Source organism: Labrus bergylta, chromosome 7 (assembly GCF_963930695.1).
Source record: "Labrus bergylta chromosome 7, fLabBer1.1, whole genome shotgun sequence".
NCBI lineage: Eukaryota > Metazoa > Chordata > Actinopteri > Labriformes > Labridae > Labrus > Labrus bergylta.
Genome location: NC_089201.1, coordinates 13,641,703 through 13,666,124, shown reverse-complemented (window position 1 = coordinate 13,666,124; position 24,422 = coordinate 13,641,703). Strand labels below are relative to the sequence as shown.

The following is a 24,422-nucleotide window of genomic DNA, read 5'->3' as shown; positions in this document are numbered from 1 at the left end:
GAAGAGAAAAAATCAAAATGCGGAGACCAAAGTTTAAATTTAAAGCACTTAAATGCATCTCCAAATTTAAGTGCCAGACGTACGAACAAAAAAATAATTAAGATGGTAATATATCTAATTATAAAGTAGAGAATACTTGGTTGAAAATATTCAATCTGAGAGAATAAAGCAACTAATTTGTCCAGAAAAAAATAGATCAAGTGAGAACAATTTGAATTTTAACTTTTTGTTTTGTTTGTAACTTAGTCCCTAATGTAACTACCACATCCTGGTAGAGCTGCTTAAAAATAATTAAATAGTCAAACTTTGGCGTGACGTAGGTGACAGAATAATTAAAATATCAGTGGACATGTCGTTTAATTGATCCGCAGCCTTTGCTCCTTTGATTAAAAGTCCCGATTTGAACCTGAGAGACGGTGACACCCAGCCACTGACGTCATCACCGAGCTTGCTAATGGCACGTTCAGGGAAAATGGGAAACATGAGAGTTCAGATCTGTTTGATAACACAGCCGTATGCAGTGCTTTCAAACTTAAGTTGCTTCAGAATGTGTACGAATGGAATTAAATTAGCAATTTATATTGTCTTTGTTTATTCAAGTGAGTAGTTTAATTTATAGTTTTTGTCTGATTATTAACCAAAAATATCTTGGTTGGAAGATTTCAAATTAAATAAATTACCGTCACACTGGGACAATTAACTGAATCTGACAAGAAGCTCCAAATTACACACTTCCATATTTTAAAATCGTAATACGGAATAAGTTTTTGTAGCTGATGTGTCAATTAAAAAAGTGTCGAAACGGGTTTTTGTCTTTTCCTGACTTCGTTGTCTTCAGTAACACAGACTTTACGTGAAGACCTTGAACGCAGCATGAGGATCAACCTGGAGAGTTAAAACTCAACGGAACACAAACACCGAATACAACAACTTCTCACAATAATGGGAGTTTTACGGTTACGCCACGGAGCACGGAGGCGTATTTTCTGACCGTGTGCGTGTCGGTTGTCAACTTTTAGTCGGGGAATCGGTCGACGTGTTGCTCGCGCTCTAGTTTCAACAAGAGTTCTGCTTTCAGGCGGATGGAAGTGAGTGAGACAGGTCACTTTTAGAGACAGACGGGTCGGTGTTTTAACCTGCCGTGGAGGACGTTTAACGGGTCCCCGGTTCGATGTCCACGTTAAACTGCGCGGAGGAGCTGGACTTCAGACTCATCTTTGAGGAGGACGGAAGACAGACAGCAGGTACGTGTCGTTTTGGCGACGATAGTTTGCAATTTGTCAACTTCAGTAAGCTAGCAGCAACTACGCGGTGTCAACGGATGTTACCACTGTGGACTTCAAAATAAAATAAACGAATACAACTGTAAAAGGAAATACCAAATCAGATTCATAGATACATACATATTGTACAACATACATATTGTTATACCATTGTTATATTGTTGATATACCATTATTACATAATCTCTGATTTATATAATAACGTTTAAATAAATTAAAATAAAAGTAGGTATTTGCTTACTTGAACGTTCTTTTCTAAAAGTAAAAAAGACAAAAAAGGGATAATCTTAAATCTTAAATAAAAAGGAAATGTACAATTAGATATGCAAATATTCACATTTGAGGAATACTAATTATAGTAAATGTTATTTATACGGCACCTTCCATAAAAATGTTAAGAGCTTCGCAAAAAAATAAAGGAAAGTATGTTAAAAAAACAGATGAAAATTTAAAAGTTAAAAATACGATTAAAGAGAGGAAAGAGAAATACATCAGAGTAAAGAATTTATAAAAGCTGTTTTTCCTAATAACAAAGTCTTAAGACTTAGATTGGAATGATTTTAATCCTGTTATTTAACATTATTTTCTATTTATCTAAGTATTTTGATTGATATTGTAGTATTTCATTTACATTTTAACATAAACAATCTAATTGTGGACATATCACCTGTAAAAGCGATAACCGTAACATTGGTAATTTACTTTGAAAATTACAACCGGAAGTGATGCCTTTATTATTTTGTTGTTTTGACACTAACAGCTGTCTGTTGACATATTTAGGCGAATATTAAAATGTGGATAAGGAGATGAAGAAGTGACTTAATCAGTTTTATTTTGAAACCACTGAAGGCTGCAGAGAGTCTTTAACGTATCGATGATTATTATTGATTAGTTAGCTGGAGTTTTTATCGATTGAACAGCAGGCTTAACTAGTTGCTGCAATCATTTTGGAGCAGTTAATGTTAATATTTGTAAGCATTAAAACCCATTTTAGGAGCCAAATCATCTGAAGTGACAGATGCAACGAGGGTTGTAAAGATCTCAGAGTTGTTTTTAAAAATGATTTTACATGTTTTATTAATCCCAGACATGCTCTACACTCACATAAATACACACACATGCACAAACAGGATCTCGTGGTCATGCACAAATGGAGAGATGTCAGAGTGAGGTGGCTGCACATGACAGAGCAGTTGGAGATTATGTTCTGTGCCTTGCTCAAGGGCACATCGGCAGTGCTCAGGAAGTGACCTGGCACCTGCTACCAGACCAACTTCTAAACTTTGGTCCGCACCGAGACTTGAAAAGGCGACCCTCTGGTTCCAAACTCAAGTCACTACAGAATGAGCTACTTCGAAGTCAGTCAGCCAGTAGTGTTAGCTCTCTCCCCTCACAGTGAGGAGGTTCCTGGTTTGAATCCCCGACGGGAGCCTCTCTGTGTGGAGTTTGCATGTTCTCCCTGTGCATCCGGGTACTCCGGCTTCCTCCCACAGTCCAAAGACATGCTCGTTAGGTTAACTGGTGACTCGAAATTCCCCATAGGGGTGAATGTGAGTGTGGCTGGGGAACAGTCCAGGGTGTAACCCCAACTCTCACCCAATGACAGCTTGGATTGGACCCATCCCCCCGCGACCCTGAACAGGAAAAGCGGTAAAGATAATGGACGGGTTGATGGATGCAGGCAGTCTCCTGCACACTGTCTAAAATACACAGATTTCGTTTCATTACTAAAAAAATGTATATACACAACTGTTGCCCAATTCTATCTGCTCCTCAACTCACCTGCTGTGCTATCATTGGCTGGAGGAAACACACCAGCTCCACCCAGAAACATCCCGAGTCAACCAGAACAAAGCAGAACAGTAAAATCCAGTCAGAGGACAGAGTCTCTGCAGACACAGTCACCACCACACATGTATGGAGGCCCAGAAGGGACGATGGAGCAGCTTTATTTTAGGAGAAGTCTGTATTTTAATTTGAAGGAGAAAGCTGCTGACTCCATCTTTAAAGTCTCCATGAAACAGCACTTCAAGAGTCTCTTTTTCAAAAATGACCCCTACCTCAGTTTGTGAGGTAACAGACAATGACGCACTAATTTTGATAACAGATGGATGATGAAGTAATTTACTCAACATGACCAAGCTTTATGAGGTATATTAGACGTTCTCAGGCTGTTCATCAGTTTGACTTCTTTTCCTCGTTTCATATGAAACTGATTTGATTTCGTTTTCATTTTTTCAGTCACAACAAGCACGACATTTAAAGACATAAGTGTGTTTTGATGTTTTAAAGATCGAGCGGTAAATCAATGAATCCCGGAAATAACCTGAAAAGAATTAATTAATAAAGCTGCTGCCCTCGTTGACTTTTCTGTTCTGCTTTTAAATAGTCATTCAGGATGAGGGCCCGACAGATACGAGATATGTAGCGATAGATAGATATAGAAATACATTTATTGTATTGTTTTTATTAATTGTTGGTTATTATTAACGCCTGAGCGATTAATCAGTCGGGCTCTATGCAGGGTTGCAAAAAGATAGTTGTGGCAGTATTTTCTGCAGAGTGAAGAACCAACTCTTGATTGATTAATCCTTTTAGCTCTACGCTGATTCAGTTACAGTAAATTGTGCCTCAGAGGATTGTGTAGTTTTGGATAATTGGATTAATGAGTCTTCCTTTGAAAGCAACGTCTTACACATGCAGTGAAGTGGTGCCTTTATATGTTTTTTATATGTGAGCTCAGCTGTCTGAAGTTCAACATTTATCTCTAAAGGTTAAATTAACTTGTGAAATCAGAGATTTATGGAGCCTAAAGTACATATAGAGGACGGATGTGGATCAGCTCTGAAGATGAGTCAGTTTCACAGAAGTGAAAACACAAAGTGTCCTTGTGTTTAAAGCAACAGTATACTTTTCCACCTAAAATAGTTTTCTAAAAATTGGATGCAACATACAGTCAGCTCACGGCTCAATAACTTCCTCGGTTTTGTGGTCACAGTTTTTGGTTCGGTTTGGGCCGTACCGGGGCAAGGATTACAAAAAACAAAACATTTTTTAATTGTATTTATTTATTTTACTTTTAAGCAAAAAAAAAAACGGTTCCATGTATACCCATTCCCTGTGTTTGGTGTAAAGTCTCAATGACATGAAGTGCCATGTAGAAATGTACAAAAAGGAAGACATTTCAGTGTTTTAAAATTTATTTTTGTGTAATTTCCGCAGACTTTCAGGTTGAAAAAGGTCATAAAGTGTTGATATTTCAAGGTGTACGTTAGCTTAGTTTTTAACGCTGCTTCTCCGTTCTCACCATTTCTGCATCTCGCAGGGATCAGTAGGTGGCTGAGTGACAACCTGCTAACGTCACAGCCTGCTAACGCCACAGCCTGCTAACGCCACAGCATGCTAACGCCACAGCCTGCTTACGGCACAGCATGCTAATGTCACAGCCTGCTAATGGTCAAAGCCTGATAACATCACAGCATGCTAACGCCAAAGCCTGATAACATCACAGCATGCTAACGTTACAATCTGCTAATGTCACAATCTGCTAATGTCACATCCTGCTAATGTCACAGCCTGCTAACATCAAAGCCTGATAACATCACATCATGCTAACGTTACAGTTTGCTAACGTCACAGCTTGCTGTAGTCTGTTGCTGTAAACTTTTAGCCAAACTCCGTATTTCTATTTGAGTGGGCGACACATGTTAAACGATGTGTGCGGACATTATTTTGTCAACATTTTCTCTTCCTTGTCTTTTTACCCGACACTGAAACATCTCCACAACACTAACTAAAAAGATGGCGGCGTTTCTTCATCCTGCTGACTCTCCTAACCGCTCGCCATGTTAAAGTAATGTGAAGTGTTGTCAGCTTCCCCAACTATAGATTGGATATTTGTTTCGGGGGAGGGGTTTCCTTATCCCAGCGCATGTACTCACAGGCACCCACAAACAGAGCCAAGTCTGAGAGAAATACTTTGCATGGAAGTTCGTTGTATGCAAATTTGTAAAACCGCCGTGTACGAGCACGACCTGAACCGTGGAGGCCAAACCGAAAGGTTCAATATTATATTCAGAATTGTTGCATTCCTAGTATAAGGGTTGACATAATAAACAATGACTTTCATCAGGGAAAACGTTTTCTCTCTGATGCCTGCTGTGGGCCACCTGCTATTGGCACTAATTAACTTTGGCGAGCTGTAAAGGTGTCCGTGTTTCCCCCGTTTGAAATACAGCCACCACTATGCTGTTTGCTAACTTGTTAGCAAAGACAACCTGAAGGAGGTCCAGTAGTTCTAGCTGAAAGGTGGCATATCGCCACCGACTGTAGTGGAGACAGAGACATTTTTTTAAGTAAATGGATTCTCCCTCGGCGTATTCGAGGACGAGATCAGTATTTCATGTAAATGTCCTCATCGAGTTGTAACTGTTGCTTCACTTAACAGTGAATGGAAACATGCTGAGCCTCACATATACAAGAATCTTTAATAAATATACTTATTTGGCTTTTGAGTCTTTATCTGTAGTTCAGTCCCCTGCTGTACCACATGGCATCAACCAGAAAATGAATAAGACAAAAGTGCTGCAGCTGAAGAAGCACAGAGGAAGTCTGACGGTGATGAAATTGAGCCCATTTCATAAATGCGAAAGCAGCGAGCACATTCTCATAAACATTCAACAGCTAAAATAAATAAAGCAATAAAAAGATGGATGCACAGTGAGATAGATAGATAGATAGATAGATAGATGGATACATAGATAAGAGAGATAGGAGGGTGGTTGTGTCTCAGACAGAAAGACGCCCAGCCGGTCTGCTGGCAGTTTTTACTTCCTGGTTTTCTAACTGCTCTGTGGCACCCAGCTGGTGGCATCTCCTCCCCCCCTCTTTCTGCCCCAGAGGGCGGGAGGGCATACGTGGCATCATGTCTCATTTATCTCCCTTCAGCACACTGAGGGTTATTGTTTGTAAAGAAGCAGCAAGTGGAGCTGTTCTAGCCGATCACTGGTTCTGCTTTGTCGCCTTTTTTTGCATATGTAGCATGCAAGGTGTGTGAGAGCGAGAAAGAGGGGTATTATTAGTAGTGTTGTGGTTGAGAGTGTGTGTGCAGCTGTGTGAATGAACATACTGAAGTGTTGAGGAGAATTTGTGACTACAACTAGCTCGGTTTATGAACCCAGCTTGTCATGAAACCAATACCTGATTCTCTACCATGGCCACAAAAAATCCCAGGCAGGCGCCCAATATTTGGTCATTTCTTGGTTTAAATAAAACGTCAATGCTAAAAAAATTGCCAAAGTATTCATGCAGTTTAGACAGAGTCAGCTCCTCGGCTCTCTGTCAGTCTGTTTGTTGGGAGATAAATGTAAATTTTGCATCTTTATAGGGCGCCGTATTTGCCAACCTGTGAATTAGAATGCATCACCGCTGTCTTTTAGTTGCAGAAGTTTTTGGTCAGATTATAACTGATTAGGGTCTGGATTTGTTTGTGGGGGGGAGGAGACAGCTCTGAACAGTTTTGAAGTTAGACTGCAGTACCCATTTTAAATGCTACGTGTCAGTTACATATTGCTCCTTTAATAGTTGACTTTAACAACTGATGTTGAAATGCCAAAATAATTCGATGTTTTTTTGTTGTTTGCATATTTTGAAAGAGTCTGCTGCTATATGGCAGCTAAAAGATAAAAGGTGTTTGCAATTCAAATAATGACACACCTGATTTACATGTTGGTTAATCTCTGTCACCTCATAGGTCCAGATCTCAATGTGAGGACACCTCACACCTCCACTCAGGCTCTGACCAGACAGCCCGTCCTCCAGGAGCTGCACAGTCACCCTCCATGTCTCCCCTCCTCAGACAACTACCAGCATGTCGGATACCAGCCACAGGGGGCCCAATATGGGGCCCAGGGAAACCCCAGAGCCTTTGACTGCCCCAGTATACAGATAACCTCCATAGCTCCGAACAACCATGTGGAGCTGGGTAGTAGCCAGGAAGGTTTGGCGGTGGGTGGAGCAGAGGGGGGTTACTCTGAGGCTTCCTGGTCCAGGGGCCAGCTCTACCTGCCCCTTGACTCCTGCTACAGAGACCAGGCGCTGTGCCCAAGCCCCTGCAGCAGCCTGTCCTCGAGGAGCTGGATGTCCGACCTCTCCTCCTGTGAGTCCTTCTCCCATGTTTACGACGACGTGGAAGGGGAGCTGAGGGACGCCGCCCGCCTCGCTCTGGGATCTCCCATCGGGTCACCCATGGGGTCCCCGGGCTGTGGGGGCGGGGCCTTCGGGGTGGAACTGTGGCAACAGAAGTACCAGCATCCTCTAGCGTTCAGTCCACAGCTGTCGCCTCATCAGTCACCCCGTCAGTCACCCTGTCACTCCCCCCGTACCAGTGTCACAGAGGAGAGCTGGCTGAGCCGCCGCCCCACCTCCAGGTACATGACATCATGTTTTCCTAAATATTTAACAGGAAGCATAATTAACATTAATTTCTTTTTCCTGAGAGTCTTAAAACTGAGGTATTAATAGTCAATAGACACCAACAAAATAAACAATTTCCTCTTAGTTGGTTCAACAGCAAAAACTGTAAATATACCAGGGTGAAGCCAGTGAAGTCACCCATGGGTTACTGAAGGGGGCTACATAATTTTTCCAGTAGTAAAGGAACTACGCTTCCCACAATCCATTGCACTTTTTAAACTTATTGTAGTGTTTTTACTGTTAATAATAATGTTGTTGTAGTTTGTCTATAGTGTGTTGAACTTCAGTGGTAGCAGTGACAGCTAAACTTTGCGAGGGTGGTAAGCATTGCCGTGGTAACAGCTGAGCTGGCTCCACCAATCAGAGACGTCGCTGTGGCACTCTAGGATTGTGGGTAGTGTAGTTCTGCCCCCTGAGATCACAATTAAACCATGTTTTGTTTTTTGTTTTTTACAAGGTTGATATCATACAAACTTGTGTCTTCTACACAAGCATATCATCGTTTCACACACTCAATGGGATTTTAACTTTCACAACCACACTGTTGAGCTCCATGGTTGATTGATTGTATGTGACATAATAGGTCAACCAAAAGAAGGTCCAATAGTTACAGTGGGGGGATATCGCCATCTACTGTAGTGGAGTCGGACACACTTCCGTCAATAAATCGATTCTCCCCTGATGTACACACTGGGACACAAACAGTAACATTTAAATGGACTAATTAAACTACAACCGCTCAACTTAACTGTGCATGAAAACATACTGACTGACTGACACCTTTTAAAGTCCTGCTAATCCTAAATGGACTTTTCTTGTAGACCAACCTCCAGACCGACCTCCCCGTGTGGGAAGAGACGTCACTCCAGTGCCGACCCCCACGCCCGCTCTCCCTCCCCACATCACTCCCCAAGCCCCACGCCAGGTGCCTCGCCACGAGGTAGCATCACTGGTGATGACAGCTGGGTAGGTAGCCCAGCTGGCACCCTTGGTTCCCTCCTGATGTCTGGGTACCAAGAGCTAGATGTCCCCTCCAAGACCAGGAAGACGTCTGGAAGCCAGCTGGGCCTCCTCAACAGTCAGGGTGACATGGGGCTGGAGTCCTTCCTGGATTCCCCCGGGGAGGAGGGACGTGAACAGGACAGCCTGGCTGAGCTCTTCCTTCAGGTGCCGTCCCACTTCAGCTGGAACAAACCCAAACCTGGAAACCCTCCTCTGTTCAGGTTGGCTCTGTTTTCATTCATTCACTCAACTTTTATTTAATCTTGAGATATAATTGAGAGTATGTCCTCTTATATTCACATCAAGACTACAAACATCAGAGTACATTTCAAACAAACAAACAAACACATAATCAAGCCAACAAAAAAAATGTAAGTAACATGAAATGAAAACAGGAAAAAAGCTGAGAAAGCTGAGAACAGTTAAAACTGTTTTATTCATTACCCATGATAACAATTAAATGTAATATTTAAAGGTCACATATTCTCCTCCTCTTCAGTGTAAATAAGTCTCAGAGCTCCTTAAAACATGTCTGTGAAGTTTCTTGTTCTAAATCCACTCTGATCCTGTATTTGATCATGCTTATAAACCCCTCTATTTCAGCCCTGCTCAGAACAGGCTGTTTCTGTGTCTGTACCTTTAAATGTAAATGAGCTGTGTCTGACCACGCCCCCTCTCTGGAAGGGCTTGGGTGTCTCGGGCTTTCTCGCTCCATGTCCTATTGTTTACGGTGAGAAGGCAGACTCAGAGGACAGAACAAACACCTAGCTGTGGGAGTGTTACCCACCTGGGGGAGGGGTTACTGCCCTTTGTGATGTCATGAAGGGAAAATCTCCAAACGGCCTGTTTGAGCACATATTTTCTGAAAAGTGGAGCAGGCAAATGTGAGTTTTAAAGTTTTCCAAATGTGTGCCGCACAAAAGGTAAAGGATATTTTCCAAGGAGAAGGACAGGTGAAAAACGTCTTCAAGATCTTTAACGAAGTTCAGTTGTCTTTGGCTCAAGCGTCCCTTTTATAGGGACGTTTTTTACTTGGAATGCGGCCATGCTAGCTTCTTCATCATGCTATGATAAGCGAAACGTCTTTCAGCAGTAGCCTCATTGATTGATTAGTAAACAGAGACTGAGCGGTAAAATCTGAAAAGGAAACATTCTTTAGGATCACTTAAACTCCATTCAAAGATCCATGTTGTCTGATCATTGTGTGTATGTTGTTTCTGCCTCCAGGACCTCTTCGCCCCCTCCTCTGGACTGGCCTCTGCCCAGCCAGTTTGACCAGTGTGAGCTGAAGCTGGAGGTCCAGCCTCGGTCCTACCACAGAGCACATTACGAGACGGAGGGCAGCAGAGGCTCCATTAAAGCCGCGACTACAGGACATCCAGTTGTTAAGGTAAATCTTCACTTCTGACTCTGTAACTCAGTTTGACTTCTCCCTGACTTTTATTTCATTTTTTGCTCCTGCAACTTCCAATCTGAACTTTATTCTTAGGTCTTTTGTCCAGCCTCTGAAAAAGAGGCTTTAAATAAATTTTCTGGGAAAATGATGACAAACTCACAGGCCGTTATTTTGGGAAAGTAATGACGAATGAACACAAGCCATGTCTGCACAGCTACATTTTCTTTTTAAAACAGAAATAACCTCCTCATCCATAAGAGCACTTTGTTAACTTCATAACGACATGCCTGGAAATTCAGAGTACGTGACCAATAATGTACTGATGGCATCCTGTGTAGCCGGTACACACAAAACAGGCACTGTCTGTTGTCCTCCGAAGAGAGCAGATAAAGCAGCTGGAGACAAGAACTATCTGAATAATAACTTCCTTTGTGTGCAAGCTGACTGTAGTGATATTTAGAAACACACTATTAAAGTGCACAACAGCAGCTGGCTGTGACAGCAAGGTCAGCTGAACCTTTAGGACGCTGAGAGAATTACAGTACATTGCTTTTGTATTTAAAATCTATGCTGCCTTCACAAACATCGCTGTGTGTGGCAGGAAATATGTGCAGATTTCCAGCTGACAGGGAATATTTGTAATTATGATATTAAGCTCGTGTTCGTTGGTGATGCTGAGTGAGAGAGTGAGAGCGTTATTCCCCCGGGGTGTATTTGAGCCGAGCATTTGAGACAACTGACACACACATCTGACTTCAGCCTCCGTCTGAGGAGGTTTCTATTGACAATTGTAAACGCTCAGTCCTAAATTGAACTTGTACAGTGTGAGCACATTAATCGAGATCTTTGGTCTCAGGTTGTATGCTAACATGCCACCACAACTTTTTTACAATCATACAGATTGTAAAAAAGCCGACTTAAGAGCGTTTCTCAGCACTGTGTGAATGTGTGTGTGTGTGTGTGTGTGTGTGTGTGTGTGTGTGTGTGTGTGTGTGTGTGTGTGTGTGTGTGTGTGTGTGTGTGTGTGTGTGTGTGTGTGTGTGTGTGTGTGTGTGTGTGTGTGTGTGTGTGTGTGTGTGTGTGTGTCTCTCTGTCGCAGACAGCAGGAGTAGGAGGGGAAGAGCATGCACACTTATTAATAAATAGTGCATCGTGCCCTCTCAGGCTGCCGTTACTACACCTGAGTGAGCGGCCCAGTTAAAGTGTGTGTGTGTGTGGGAAATACTGGACGTTCATTACCTCCCCTACAGTCATTATAATGCCGACGCACCTGACTGACAGAGGAAGCCTCATGTGGGTTAAAGAAAATTTTGAAACTGGGGTTATTCGTTACTGGGCACACTTGTTCAATAAGCCTTCTCTAATTGGTTGCTTCACTGTACCTTGAGTTTTAACAGATTTTCTCATCATTTAAGATGATCTACATACACGACATTTAAGAAATCCCTCAACAGAGCCTTCAAACATGGGTACTCCGGCTTCCTCCCACAGTCCAAAGACATGCTCGTAAGGTTGACTGGTGACTCTAAATTGCCCGTAGGTGTGAATGTGAGTGTGTCTGGTTGTCTGTCTCTATTTGTCAGCCCTGTGATTGGCTGGTGAACAGTAGAATCACAGGCTGGTTGTACACCAACTCTCACACAATGGCAGCTGGTCTGTTTAAAAGATGAATTTAAAGACGGCACCATATCGTTTGGACAATAAAATGAGCAAATTCTGATTTATTCAATCGATAAATGTCTGAAGGTGTTGTCCTGTTATCAGAACACAACATGTTACAGATGTAGAGTCCTAACGGCACACAGTGATGAGCCAGCAGGGATGTATTAAAGAGTAAAGGTTGTGTTTTGCTGATGTGAACGGCCCCGTAGATCACAGAGGAGAGGCAGGCCGAGGCACGTAAAGCTCCATCAAGGCCTCGTATGTAACGGACACCAGCCGGGCTATTCTGGGTGTCACATTCTCAGGCTGCTGCTAAAGTCAGACTAGCTTCCTGCTGCGAGATGTGTAAAAAGTCACACTGCTGCTGGGTAACACAGGAAACAGAAAGTCATGCTTACGACTGCAGGATGAGTTTTTTTTTATTTGAGTGTGAAATCCTCAAAGACGGCAGAATCCTCCAGAGGATCAATCCTGATGTGAAATATAAAATCCTGCTACAATACAAGTAGGTTTGTTAGGATGCTGCATAATTATACTTTGATACTATTCTGGTAAAAAATTATTATCATATGGATACCCAGTTAGATACCACAGCAACAAAAAATGGACGTCCTAGGCACCCAAAGTTTGGAAATTCTTGTATTTAATTACTTCTGCACTTTGTTGTTATACGGTGGCTCCAAGCGGCAAACTCTGATGTTGAAAAATGAAGCCAGCAGGGATGTATTAACAAATGACACACCCACTCAAAAAAGCCTGTTTTTACATCAGAAATGAACATGTTTACGGCCTGGTTTCTCTCCTATAGACGGATAATTCTCCTCTTCATTTTGCTTGGTGTACTTTCATTTACAAACTTTGGTTTTCACAGGAATAGTGCATGCACCTTATAGCAGGGCAACAAGAGTGAGTGCTGTCAGATGGGGTCCCCTAAGGGCACGGTCACGGTCACACTGGTCATCTGTACCGTGCTGTACTCAAGCACGATTTCCCCCCCGCTGCGCCATTCCCACGCTGGCCAGCACGGCCCGCGGTCACACTGGCCAGGATTAACCGTGCCTAAAAGCAAGTACCTCTTGTACGTAACGTTGTAATACAACACATGCACGCTTTATGTTATTATGAAGCGTGCTCAGTTTACAAACAGGCGGACGAGAGAGAGAGAGAGAGAAAAAGAGAAAAAGAGACGCGCAGTCGAGTCCGTGCGGACGCCCGAACATTGGAGTATAACACAGAGAACATGACAGCTACTTTGTGGCTTATATTGTGTCATTTTAGTCAGATACAGCCATGAAACTCTGGATTTCTCCATAATGAAGGCTGTCAGCGTTGTGTACCCGCGTGCTTGTGCATGAAGTGTACCGTGCCGAAGCACGATACAGAGCGGTCACACTGGCCAAACGAACTGGACTGTTGAAGCCAGTGAGACTGCGCCCTAAGGGAGGTTTCCTACAATCATTGCAAAATTTGCAAATTTTGTGCCACTGCTTTGGTTTAAGTCTGTGGGCTCTTAGGGGCCCCCTACTGGTCTGGGGTCCCAAGCAGTTGCCTGCCTTGCCTGTTGACAAGCAGTGCCTCTGATTAAACTTTTGCATTTTTCTGAGATGCCAAAAGGACTCGTAAGAAATGTAAGTTCATGCCAACCTGTGAATGTGAATGGACCACGGGGGCTCTCTTTCTTTCTTTTGCAGCAGCTTTTTTGTTAAAAAAATGACTAAAATCTGAATTTAGAAAAACATGGTGAAGCATGTTTTGCATAATATGTGACCTTTAAAAGTAAGTCAGGCTAATGCATACCTGAACTTAAAGACAGGAGATTGATGGCTCCCTTTATCTTACTCAATCAAAAAAAAATGTTCCTACATTTTTTTATATTCCTCTAAACTTTCATTATATTCTCCAGTAGGTCCAGTTGGAAACTGGAGAGCGAGAGAGTGGAGCATGACATGCCGATCAGGAGCCACAGGTTAGACTTGAACCTGTGCCGCCTTCTCTGAGGACTGTAACCTCCCTACATGGGGTGCGATCTAACCGCTAGGCCTACATTTGGCCTTCACATTTGGCCTTTTAATTGTCTCACCCTTCGTGGAATTTTCACACTTGGAGACGGGGAATGAAGACGTATCGTCCCAACGAGTTTGAACAAGTCAAAGTGACATGACTGCTGAGATGTTCTGCAGGAAAATACCTGAACTTCACACAAGTTTTTATTGACTTTTGTCTTCAGCTGACGGGATATAGCGAGCAGCCGATCAGCCTGCTGTTGTTCATCGGCACCGCGGACGACCGTTTCCTACGGCCTCACTCCTTCTACCAGGTCCACCGAGTGACAGGGAAGATGGTCACCACCAGCTGCCAGGAGAAGATTATGGGGGGCACCAAAGTCCTGGAGATCCCCCTGCTTCCAGAAAACAACATGTCAGCCAGGTAAAATAAGGGAAACCACATCAGAAAAGAGTTTGAGTTTAATTTCCTGAGGCATACATCAGATTCAGACTTCAACATGGACTCATAGTGTCATTTCTGTGATCCTATCAGTGTAGAATATAAAATGGTATTAATAGCTGCAGTATAAGTTAAAGGTACAGGGGATGTTCCGCAACAAAAGAAGTTGCAATCAACAACCTGACCTTTCTGACTGAAACAGCTTCAAGCCCATTTCTACACAAGTCTTTATTTTCAAACCCTTGGAACAATAAATGTTTTTATTCGTTTTAATGTGTTAATTTCATGTCATGGAGTACCTCAGGGCTCAATTCTTGGCCCACTCTGGTCCTTTTATTTAACTTTATACTGAAGGCATAATGTTTATTTATCATTTATTATTACTGATGAAGGATGACTGCTGTAGCAAAACCATCTACTGTTTGACTGTTTGATGAACATTTTGTGAAAATGAATGATGATACCGATGTTTAAAATAATAATGTAGCTGATTACCGTGCCTTTGAGCTGTTTGACTTTTTTCTTTTTGTATGTGAATTTAACATGCTAACATATAAAACAGCATTCTGTAGCCCTGATGAAGCTCTGCAGGAAAGATGATATTAATATTTTAGGATTCACAGTATGTCTTCTTTACAGCATCGACTGCGCCGGCATCTTGAAGCTGCGTAACGCCGACATCGAGCTGAAGAAAGGAGAGACAGACATTGGACGTAAGAACACAAGGGTGCGAGTTGTGTTCAGGGTCGCCATCCCTCAGCTGGACGGACGGATGCTGTGGCTGCAGACAACGTCTGTCCCCGTAGAGTGCTGTGAGTCACCTGGAATCAGGGTTTCTGCAGATCCTTGAAAAGTCTTAAGAAGTCTTATTTTTACTTGTGAGGGGTCTTACATTTGAAATGGCCCTCTGAACGTGTCTGGATACTGTTTTTAAATCGACACTATCTGTTTAATGTAATTGGATTTTTGTCTAAGGGCGCACTCAAATATTCCCGTACCGTGCTAAAGCAGGATCCCCCCTCCTCACCATTCCCCCGCTGGTCTGCACTCACACTGCTCCAGGACTAACTGGGCCAGGGCCAAGGAAGTGTATCGAGCTTGAGCACAGATCTGAGCACTCACACTAGTCAAACGAACTGGACTTAAGGGGTGCAGTGTGTTTAGACATGGTGCGGATTGCTTAGTGTGAGTTCGCGCTTAGTTGATAATATTGTTATACATTTTTATGGCAGCGGTTTTCTTCAGTGAATCACTGACTGAAGCAGTTTTATGCTAAAATTAAGTGTCTTCTGCACGTCAGGGTGTCTGCACGTCGGGCTGCCAACAATGTAGCTCGTCTTGTTTTTGGGAATGCAGCTTACTTTAAAATTCTTTCAGTGTTCATCGTCATCAAGGTTTTTATCAAGAGTCAGATTCTCTGCTGAGTTCCCCACCTCTCCCGAACTAAAGGTCTCAGTTTTCTCCAACACTTTTCAAAAGCAACAGATGGTCTGAAGCGGCTACAAGCCAAGCCGAGCTGCTGCAAACATTTACTCCGCTTGTTTCTCCAATCACTAAACATCCAGATGTTGATGACTCAAGTCCTTCACCCAGTTAAAAGATTACGTTTAAAATGAGCAAAGTGTGTCATTGTTATCAGTAATCATAAGTATTATAATCCAGTACTAAGTTTACTTTCATGGCCAAGCCATGAAGAAAAACAGAAGAGGAAATGAAGTGGATGTGAGATATTGTGTTGACAAACACAGATTGTAATCAGTGAAGTGTGTTTCCTCATAAACTGTTTTGTGTTCCAGCCCAGCGCTCGGGCCAGGAGCTTCCTCAGGTGGAGAGCTTCAGTCCCACCTGCTGCTCTGTGGACGGAGGAGAGGAGCTGCTCATCATTGGTTCCAACATTTCCTCAACGTCCAGGTTCATTTTCACCGAGAAGGCACCCGGTGAGATCAGTTTGTAAAGATTCACCAGAAAATGTAACATCAGATTTTCTCATGTAGCTGAATATAAAACTTTGAGGCTGTTTTGTTTCATAGATGGAAGATCGCTGTGGGAAATGGATGCCAGAGTTATGCCAGAAAAGAGCAGAGGAGTAAGTAAAAACATGAGTCAAAAATGTATTTGCTAAAAATAAAAAAATAGATTGAATGAATCTGCTTTTTTGCAGCACTGACACTGAGTTTGGTTTTTACTTCAGGAATTTTGTACAAGTGTGAACAAGGCTTGTGTTTCTGTCTTTCAGTCTAGCATCGTGGTGGAGGTCCCTCCTTACAATAAGAAGACAAAGGACCCAGTCCAGGTCCAGTTCTACGTCTCTAATGGGAAGAGAAGAAGAAGTCTGACACAGAACTTCACCTTCCTGCCCGCAGTCAGAGGTCACCTTCCTGCCGCTGCTGCTGCAGCAGTCAAACAGGAGAGATGGGAAACAGACTGCATCTCCCACAATCCCCCTGGCTTCTGTCCCTCCTCCTGCCAGATGCCCCCCTGTGATCGTGTCCCAGAACTGGTTTATTATGATTCTCGCGACCTCCCGGTGCATTGTGGTCCATCTTCACAGAATCATCCCGCTGCCTCCTTAATGTTCCCTCACCCCTCCTCCTCTGCACCCTCTCAGACCTCCTCAGTCCTCCATCAGACCTTTATTCCTCCTCAGACCTTCAGGGCCCCCACTCAGACCTCTTCCCTGCCTCCTAAAACCTCCTCAATCCGTCCTCAAGTGTCAACTATACCTCCCCAGACCTTCAGCATTCCCCCGCAGACCTCTTCCTTTTCTCCTAAAACCTCCTCAATCCTTCCTCAAGTTTCAGCTTTACCTCCTCAGACCTTCAGCGTCCCCTCTCAGACCTCGTCTGTCCCTCCTCAAATCCCCACAATGCCTCCTCAGGCCTCTTCGTTGCCCCTTCAGACCTTCACCATCCCTCCACTGAGGGAGCAATCTTCCTCTCCGAGCTCCAGAAGAGTCTACGTGGCCCCTGCAGGTTCCCAGAAGGACACTCTGCTCCCCATCCCAGGAGAACCTCCAGGAATCAAGCAGGAACCAGAAGACCAGCCAAATCTGGGCTCCTTGGGCCTCCAGGAGATCACACTGGATGATGGTAGGATGCTTTAAGTGAAGTCTCTCTAACTATGTTTTAAATTTGATGTAGTACTTTCTCAAATAAAGAAATGTAACCAAACTAACGGGATACAGAGTCCAGACACTAAACATCGCTTCGCTTGAACGTGAAGTAATGTTAGCACTATTCAGACCGCCGTTTCAAGCCACGATATTTACGCCTCTGTGACATTTTGCCTTCAATCTGAATGTCACAAAGACGCCTCTGTAGCATCTTCAGAGGAAGTAACAGAGACGAGACGATATCAGCGGAGCCAACCAGGGAGAGCAGCGCTGTGTGTGTGTTCATGTCTGACTGTGTGTGTATGTGGAGCTCTTGCTGTACTGTGCTTCCGTTAAGCCCAAACGCAATGTGCATTCACAGACTGGGACACCAAATATTACGCCCTCGCAGAATCAATATGAATATTCAAAGACATGCTTAAGGCTGAGTTTAGTTACGGCACTATTGCGTTTTATCCAGCCATCTGAAGATGTTTGGCAAACTTGTACAGATGAACACAAGGAGAGAAACGGCCTTTGGATTCAGATCTGACGTCTCTGATCAAACTCAGCGTGTGTGTTTGTTTGTTTGCTGTGCAGCTGGCTTCCTGAGGTGTGTGTGTGTCCTGTACATTTCGCCCTGTGATGTTGGTTATTTATACGTCAGGCTCCTCTGTTTGTGTGTGAATAGTGTTTCTCTCTGATGTGGGTTAATAATAGCTCGTGTCTGTGTTGCTGCTCTGAATGATGCAGACGGAGGTTAAATTTGTTGCTGCGCCTCAGCTGGCGGGCAGCAGCTGTCGTCAGGCCTCTGACCCCCCCCCCCCCCCCCCCCCTCGCCTTTCAGTGTGACTTTGACCTCAGAAATGTCAGCCCATTCACACAGGGCGGCCGCTCATCCTGCAGGTGGATTAAAACACCTGCAGGATGAGCGTGCCTGCTGCAGGTTTAATGATTATTACTGATTGTTTGTAGACTTGAATGTCTAGACTTTTGACCCCTTACTACAGGTTGTGTCCACTTAGACCAATTATTTTTTTTATTTGATTTATAAGCTGACATGCATCTATACATTTTGTTTACTTTGTTCTCCATGATAACAAGTCATTTCAGGTTGTTTTCTTGAAATCTCGGCTTATTTATAGAAAAAGTCTTAACTGACCTCATTAGTGGGGCTAATGTCAGCATGTCACGTCGTTGTCTGAGCTGTCAAAGCGACCAGAATATTGTACTGCTTTTAAGATCGCCTTAAAATGATCCCGTTATCACGAGAGAACGAGCTTTGTTATCCTGAGTTAACAAGAACAGTAAGTCACATTCTGAAGAAAACAACTGCACTCACAAAAGTGACTAATTATCCCAGGAAAACGGGGAAAATAAAATGTAAGGATGCACGTTAGCTCAGAGTTAACGTACTTAAGGACTCAGATAAATAAATCAAATAAAATCCAAGCTGCAACCCCTGGTGTTCAAATATGAAGCCGATGCGGAAGTGCAAAATCCTGCAGTTCCTCGAGTGTCCACTAGAGGCTGGCTGCAGAATCACAGGAAGTCACATACACACCCATTCTAAAAAGCCTGTTTTTACTGCAGAGATTAACATGTTTACAGCCTGGTTCAAAAAACCAAATAGGTCTGATTAGCTCATGTCTCGATCAACAGATGGGTGACGTCACTCAGGCTTCAAACATTCACATTTACAGTCTGTGATAAAATCACTAATTGGTCTTACTGGATCTGTGTTAAGGGATCACAGAAGGGTTTGAAGCCTGATCTTTTTAACAAACAAATAGATGATATTTAAATAAAGTCTTGAGTAGAGCCCCTCTGATGAGGGTACTCAAGACATACATATCTAAGAGGGTAAAATTTCACTTTAATAATACTTGTACACACTCTAAACCAGTTGTGGGTCAGACCAGCTGAGATGCTGAGCTTCATGTCCAGCAGACAGTGATCAGAGGGATGTAAACTCTGGAGTCAGAGCGCCCTCTGTTGTATGAACATAGTGATGACACCATTCATATGTCCAGACAATTATTGAAGGCTTTTAAAGAAACTTTAGTGGTCACTCTTTGAACTGGTCTCACAGCTGCTGATGACATTTTAAACCCCAAGACAGATTTAAAAATACTTGAGAGGAATCCCGCTCATGTCTCGGAGTCCAGTTTTTTGGACCGAGAAAGGGAAGAGGAACCAGTTTGTTTGTTTATTTGGATCCACACACGTGCAGATGAACTTGTGTTTACAGGCAGGGCATCATGTTTCTCAGCAGAGCTATATTTAGACTGAGTGGCGTGACGATGAAGCCTTTCACTGCCGTTGGAATAGACTCAGCAGAGCAGCTTTACTGCTGATGCTTAAAAGAAAAATAATAACACAATTTGTCACCTCCACCGAGAACGCCATGAACTGAAGTACTGGTTTATGATGCTTAATGAGGCCCTTACTTCCTCACACAAACCGTCTGAGGGGTCATTTGAGGCAGTGTGCATCATCACAAGTTAGAAGAAGTAAAGGGAAGTTTTTCATATAATGTTGAAGTTAAGTTTGTGTTCAGCATCGCACTCCTGTGGCGGTTAAGGGAGCTGCAAACATAACCTGATTTTCTCTGTATTTATTTGTTTACTTTATATTCTACTTGGTCAAAATGGAAATGTTTAAAAATATGTTTTTCCTGCTGCAGTGAACGAGATAATCGACAGAGACATCGGCAGTCTGACCAGCGGTGTGCAGCCCGACCAGTTTGACCAGTACGACTGGGAGCACAAGTCCAGCGACGCGGCCTTACCGTTCTGTGGAGGTCCTCAGTGATCCCACTGCTCCCCACAGGAAGTGACCGTGACTCTTCTTCTGCCGTTTGATGTCTGGACTAACACAAACCAGCAGTCACGTTTGCACAAAGTGCATCAAACGGATCCTTAAGTGCCTGAGAACCAATCAGCAGCCTCCGACGAGTGAAGACAGCTCGTCTCATCAGGGTTTCATAAGACTGTTTCCTCACCTGTCTCAGGAATGTTTTCAAAGACTGAACCAAAGAATTCTAAACGTCTCATGGCTGAAGTTGGAGGAACTGAAAAACAAATCAAAAGACTTTAAAGGTCACATATTCTCCTCCTCTTCAACCAGTGTAAATAAGTCTCAGAGCTCCTCAAAACATGTGTGTGAAGTTTCTTGTTCTAAATCCACTCTGATCCTGTATTTGATCATGCCTATAAACCCCTCTATTTCAGCTCTGCTCAGAACAGGCTGTTTCTGTGTCTGTACCTTTAAATGTAAATGAGCTGTGTCTGACCACGCCCCTCTCTGGAAGGGCTTGGGTGTCTCGGGCTTTCTCGCTCCATGTCCTATTGTTTATGGTGAGAAGGCAGACTCAGAGGGCAGAACAAACACCTAGCTGTGGGAGTGTCACCCACCTGGGGGAGGGGTTACTGCCCTTTGTGATGTCATGAAGGGAAAATCTCCAAACATCCTGTTTGAGCACACATTTTGTGAAAAGTGGAGCAGGCAAAAGACGGATAGGATGGACTTTTCTCATCATTGGGGGGTTTGTAGACGGAATAGGGACACGTTAGTGTTAAAGGAACATCGAGAAGTGGATTTTATATAATGTGACCTTTAATGTCACACAAACACAATCAGTCCCGTCATCGCAGAGGCTAAAGCCACACAAAACTTTTAAAAATAATAATTATATTATTTATTGGCCGATTAATTAAGAAATGTATTTTTGATACTGTGGATCTGGTCCAGAAAAAACCTAAAGTTGTTCAGCTTCATTTTTAAAGTTTGTTTTTTTCTCGTTTGTTTACATTTCTGTCTCTGATTAATGTTCATGCTGTTCGACCTGAACCTTGTGGTGTGATGCGTCAGACACTGATCTCTAGACATGTATCAAAGGTTGAAGTAAAAAGACGAGAAAACAGAAGACGCTCTGTGTTTTTTATAAATGGATTTAAGAATGATGAGTGTGAGTTGTAAAATACTTTATTCGTGCAAACAGTCGGCAGAAATTATGCATCACGTCTGGAGTAAAGACGTCAGCACAAATTTTAAACTATCCTCCATTTCGAGTCATCCAACCACCTTCAGTCCTCAGAGCTGTGACACCTTTCATAAGCTAAGAGTTTGAGGAGGATCAGGCCATATGTAAAGATTTATTTGAGGTCTTTTCTTGGTTGAGTGTTGCAATGTCTTGATAAAAAAAAAAAAATGTAAACATTCAATTAAATATGTCAGCCTGTGCAGCAGGCAATGCAGGTTAACATAATAGACTTCCATCAAGAGAAAGGCAGTGATACAAACAGAAGACAACTCCCACCTGAACCATCAGCTACACCTGTTCCATGATGACCTCATCTCGATCCAAAGAAATGGGGAAATTACCATCCATGATGATACACAGGCCTTGTTAAAAGGAAGAATTTAAAACATGATCCACATAAATATATCAGAAATCCAGTCTATCCTGTGTAAATGTGTCTCTGAGTCATGACTGTCTACAATGAGTGAGAAGCTCGAGTCCCACTGGCTGTGTTGTTGTCAGAGCCGTGTTTACATGGACAGATGGCCGGCTCCTCCCCTTGTGTATAAAAGCTGTTTTAGTCAAGGACTAGAGAGAAGAAGAAGAGCATACTCACTGATTATTTGGATGTTACTAAGAGTTTTTAGATCACGTTGATTCTGTGTTAATTTACATGCCATGTGAAGCTAAGAGCTAACTAAAGAGTGCTAACATTAGCATGCTAACACAACAATGTAGGACACAGGTGATTGCAGCTCGAGGAAAGGACAATTTTGTCCGCCGCCTGCGCTAAATTCCATCATGCGAACACAAGTGGAAGGGGGTTGGAGGTGTGTTTCTGGAGGAGAGAGGTGTGTTTCTGGAGGAGAGAGGAGGCTTCAGTATGGAGGAGGTGTGGTCTAACAGAAGTTTGTTTTGGTTTCATGCTGGAGCTCAAGGGCGACATCTACTGGATCAAAAAGTCTCACATTCTTCCTTTAAAATAAACTATTTCCACGCAAACTGCAAGAAAAGACTTTCATCACTGAACGACTGATCATTTCTTTGAATCATCAGCGTCCACATCAGCATCTTAAACATGTTTTTAATCCGATGGGCAGATCCCAGTTCAGATCTAAGAACCTGTTGAGGTAAAGCGTTGCCCCCTCAATGCTCTCTGGAGTATAAATACGGTTGAGTTATTTAAAGAGCTGCTGGTCGGGGTCCGTCTGAACGAAGCAGATCTCCTCCATAGCTGATTTCGATCCAGTCGTCCAGCAGCTGTTTGTGCAGGTGTAAACCAGCACCGTCCCAAACTCCAGCTCCGCCTCCACGCCGCTGTCCCCCCTCTGCAGCAGACTGACCAGAGCCGGCATCAGCTGTAGCTCAAACGTCCGTGATCCTCCACAGCAGCCGCACGCCGACACCACCTGCGCCATGTTGGACGGCGGCTCGGAGATGAAGAGCGGTTTGCCTCCTCGACAGTAACGCATTATCTGCTGCGGACACAGAGAGATCTTCTTCATGAACCTGGAGAAGACAGCGTCTCCGTGTCGGGCTTTCGTCTTCTCATACTTCTCCTCGCCGCCTTTGCCCTCGCCGCCGTCCAGCTCTCCCACCGCCACCCCTTCTCTCCTCTCGTACTCTCTGAGCAGCCGCTGAGCATGCCGTAGGTCGTCCTCCTCTCCGAACAGATCGGACTCCTCCACCACACTGATGAAGAACGAGCGGAGGACGGGAACATCCTCCTGACGCTCTCCCAAACTGAGGTCCTGAAGCTGGGAGCTGACGTCAGTCTCACAGGCAGCTGTGAAGAAATGAATAAATCCAAATAACCTTAAAAAAGCTGCTCTAACAGAAAAAACATGACCGTTTCAGTTAAAACGTAGAAGAAGAATATGTTCAGGGGTTTGTTACAGTGAACTGCAGGGTGGTTTCTTTGGAATTAAGAGGTTCTTAAAGAAAATATTTTTTGACCTCTTTCTCTAAATTAGAGGGGGACAGCATTTTAAAATGTAAGCCTTCTTTTTTTTTAGGTAAAGACTGTTTTTCCAAATTGCTTCAGTCAGTAACCTAATGATCATTTGGATCCCTAAGTATGTAAATATTTGGCCCAGGTTTGGTCTGGTTGGACCCTAAACTTTACCTTCTTCGTTGAGTTATTGCTATTATACTTATTGCTATATACAAATATTTACCCTGTGCCTCAGGAGCTGCTGCTGCCTCCTTGTGGATCTCCTTTTTCATACCTCCTCCCCAGTCTTCTTCATCCTCCATCCCCCAGTCATCAGCGGTGTCACACCAGTCAGTGGCCGCCAGAGGAGCCTCCTGAGCCGGGTCGGGCCGGCTGGCTGTGCCCGCTGACTCCGCCTCCAGACACTGAGAGCGGAGGACCCTCCAACTGTCTGACCTGCCGCTGCACTCCACACCTGGGCACGCAAACAGGTGGAGGTTTCTGTGGTAGGGGGAGGCCTCCAGGGGGCAGTACACCTGCACCACATGAGCCAACGGGGCTCCGCAGCGACCACAGCGGGTAGACTGTAGAGAGATGCCCGGTAACCAGTCCGGCGGACCCCCGACCTTGTTGGTCAGGTATGAGGACTGGTATCTTTTAGAGTCCAGCTGTCCATCACACACACCGATCAAAGTAACCTCCTCAGGGCGTGAAGCCATCTCTCACATGTTGACAACGCCGAGAGGAAGTGCACGTTATCGTCAGTGGTCCGTCATCAAAACATTTCCGCAACCTGGAATGGGAATAAAAGTCATAAAACCAGACCTAGAGTAATATTAATGTGATTAAAGAAATAAAACATCTAGTTCTATAAAATTCTACAGAGATAAAGACGTCACACAATGTTTAACTTACATGTAAAAAATGTACACTGCTTGAAAAAGGTTCCTACCGGAAGTCCTCACTTTAGTCGCATTTTTTCCCAAAACTTTTTCTTGAGAAAGTTTTTTTCGTTCTTTAGTCAATTAATAAATGGGTGTTTAAACTGTTGTATATTTGATAAATTACTTCAAGCAGAATATTTAGATGATAAAATAGAAATATAGCAAGCA

At 43.5% G+C, this 24,422-nt stretch overlaps 2 protein-coding genes across 2 annotated transcripts; one reads left to right on the top strand and one right to left on the bottom strand.

The window, feature by feature from the left end:
* The first annotated feature begins 254 nt into the window (after positions 1-254).
* On the top strand, positions 255-21,318 carry LOC109984813 (nuclear factor of activated T-cells, cytoplasmic 3). The gene is made up of 10 exons (XM_020634949.3): positions 255-1,244; positions 7,036-7,711; positions 8,579-8,980; positions 9,987-10,149; positions 14,045-14,244; positions 14,902-15,074; positions 16,059-16,199; positions 16,293-16,348; positions 16,499-17,351; positions 20,040-21,318. Exons 1-10 carry the CDS (start codon positions 1,172-1,174, stop codon positions 20,165-20,167), a joined length of 2,865 nt encoding a protein of 954 aa, XP_020490605.2. The 5' UTR covers positions 255-1,171; the 3' UTR covers positions 20,168-21,318.
* A 4-nt stretch (positions 21,319-21,322) lies between these two features.
* pdcd2l (programmed cell death 2-like) lies at positions 21,323-24,101 on the bottom strand. The gene is made up of 2 exons (XM_029277565.2): positions 23,555-24,101; positions 21,323-23,163 (listed from the first exon to the last, which is right to left on the bottom strand). The coding sequence occupies exons 1-2, from the start codon at positions 24,027-24,029 to the stop codon at positions 22,556-22,558; spliced, it is 1,083 nt and encodes a 360-aa protein (XP_029133398.1). The 5' UTR covers positions 24,030-24,101; the 3' UTR covers positions 21,323-22,555.
* Positions 24,102-24,422: the final 321 nt, after the last annotated feature.

Bases quoted from the DNA above. Each gene is read 5' to 3' on its own strand.
- LOC109984813 (XM_020634949.3), top strand. From the start codon at position 1,172: ATGTCCACGTTAAACTGCGCGGAGGAGCTGGACTTCAGACTCATCTTT. The intron at 10,150-14,044 runs GTAAATCTTCAC...TTTTGTCTTCAG, and splicing joins CAGGACATCCAGTTGTTAAG to CTGACGGGATATAGCGAGCA. The intron at 16,349-16,498 runs GTAAGTAAAAAC...TCTGTCTTTCAG, and splicing joins TGCCAGAAAAGAGCAGAGGA to TCTAGCATCGTGGTGGAGGT.
- pdcd2l (XM_029277565.2), bottom strand. From the start codon at position 24,029: ATGGCTTCACGCCCTGAGGAGGTTACTTTGATCGGTGTGTGTGATGGA. The intron at 23,164-23,554 runs GTAAATATTTGT...ATTTCTTCACAG, and splicing joins AGCAGCTCCTGAGGCACAGG to CTGCCTGTGAGACTGACGTC.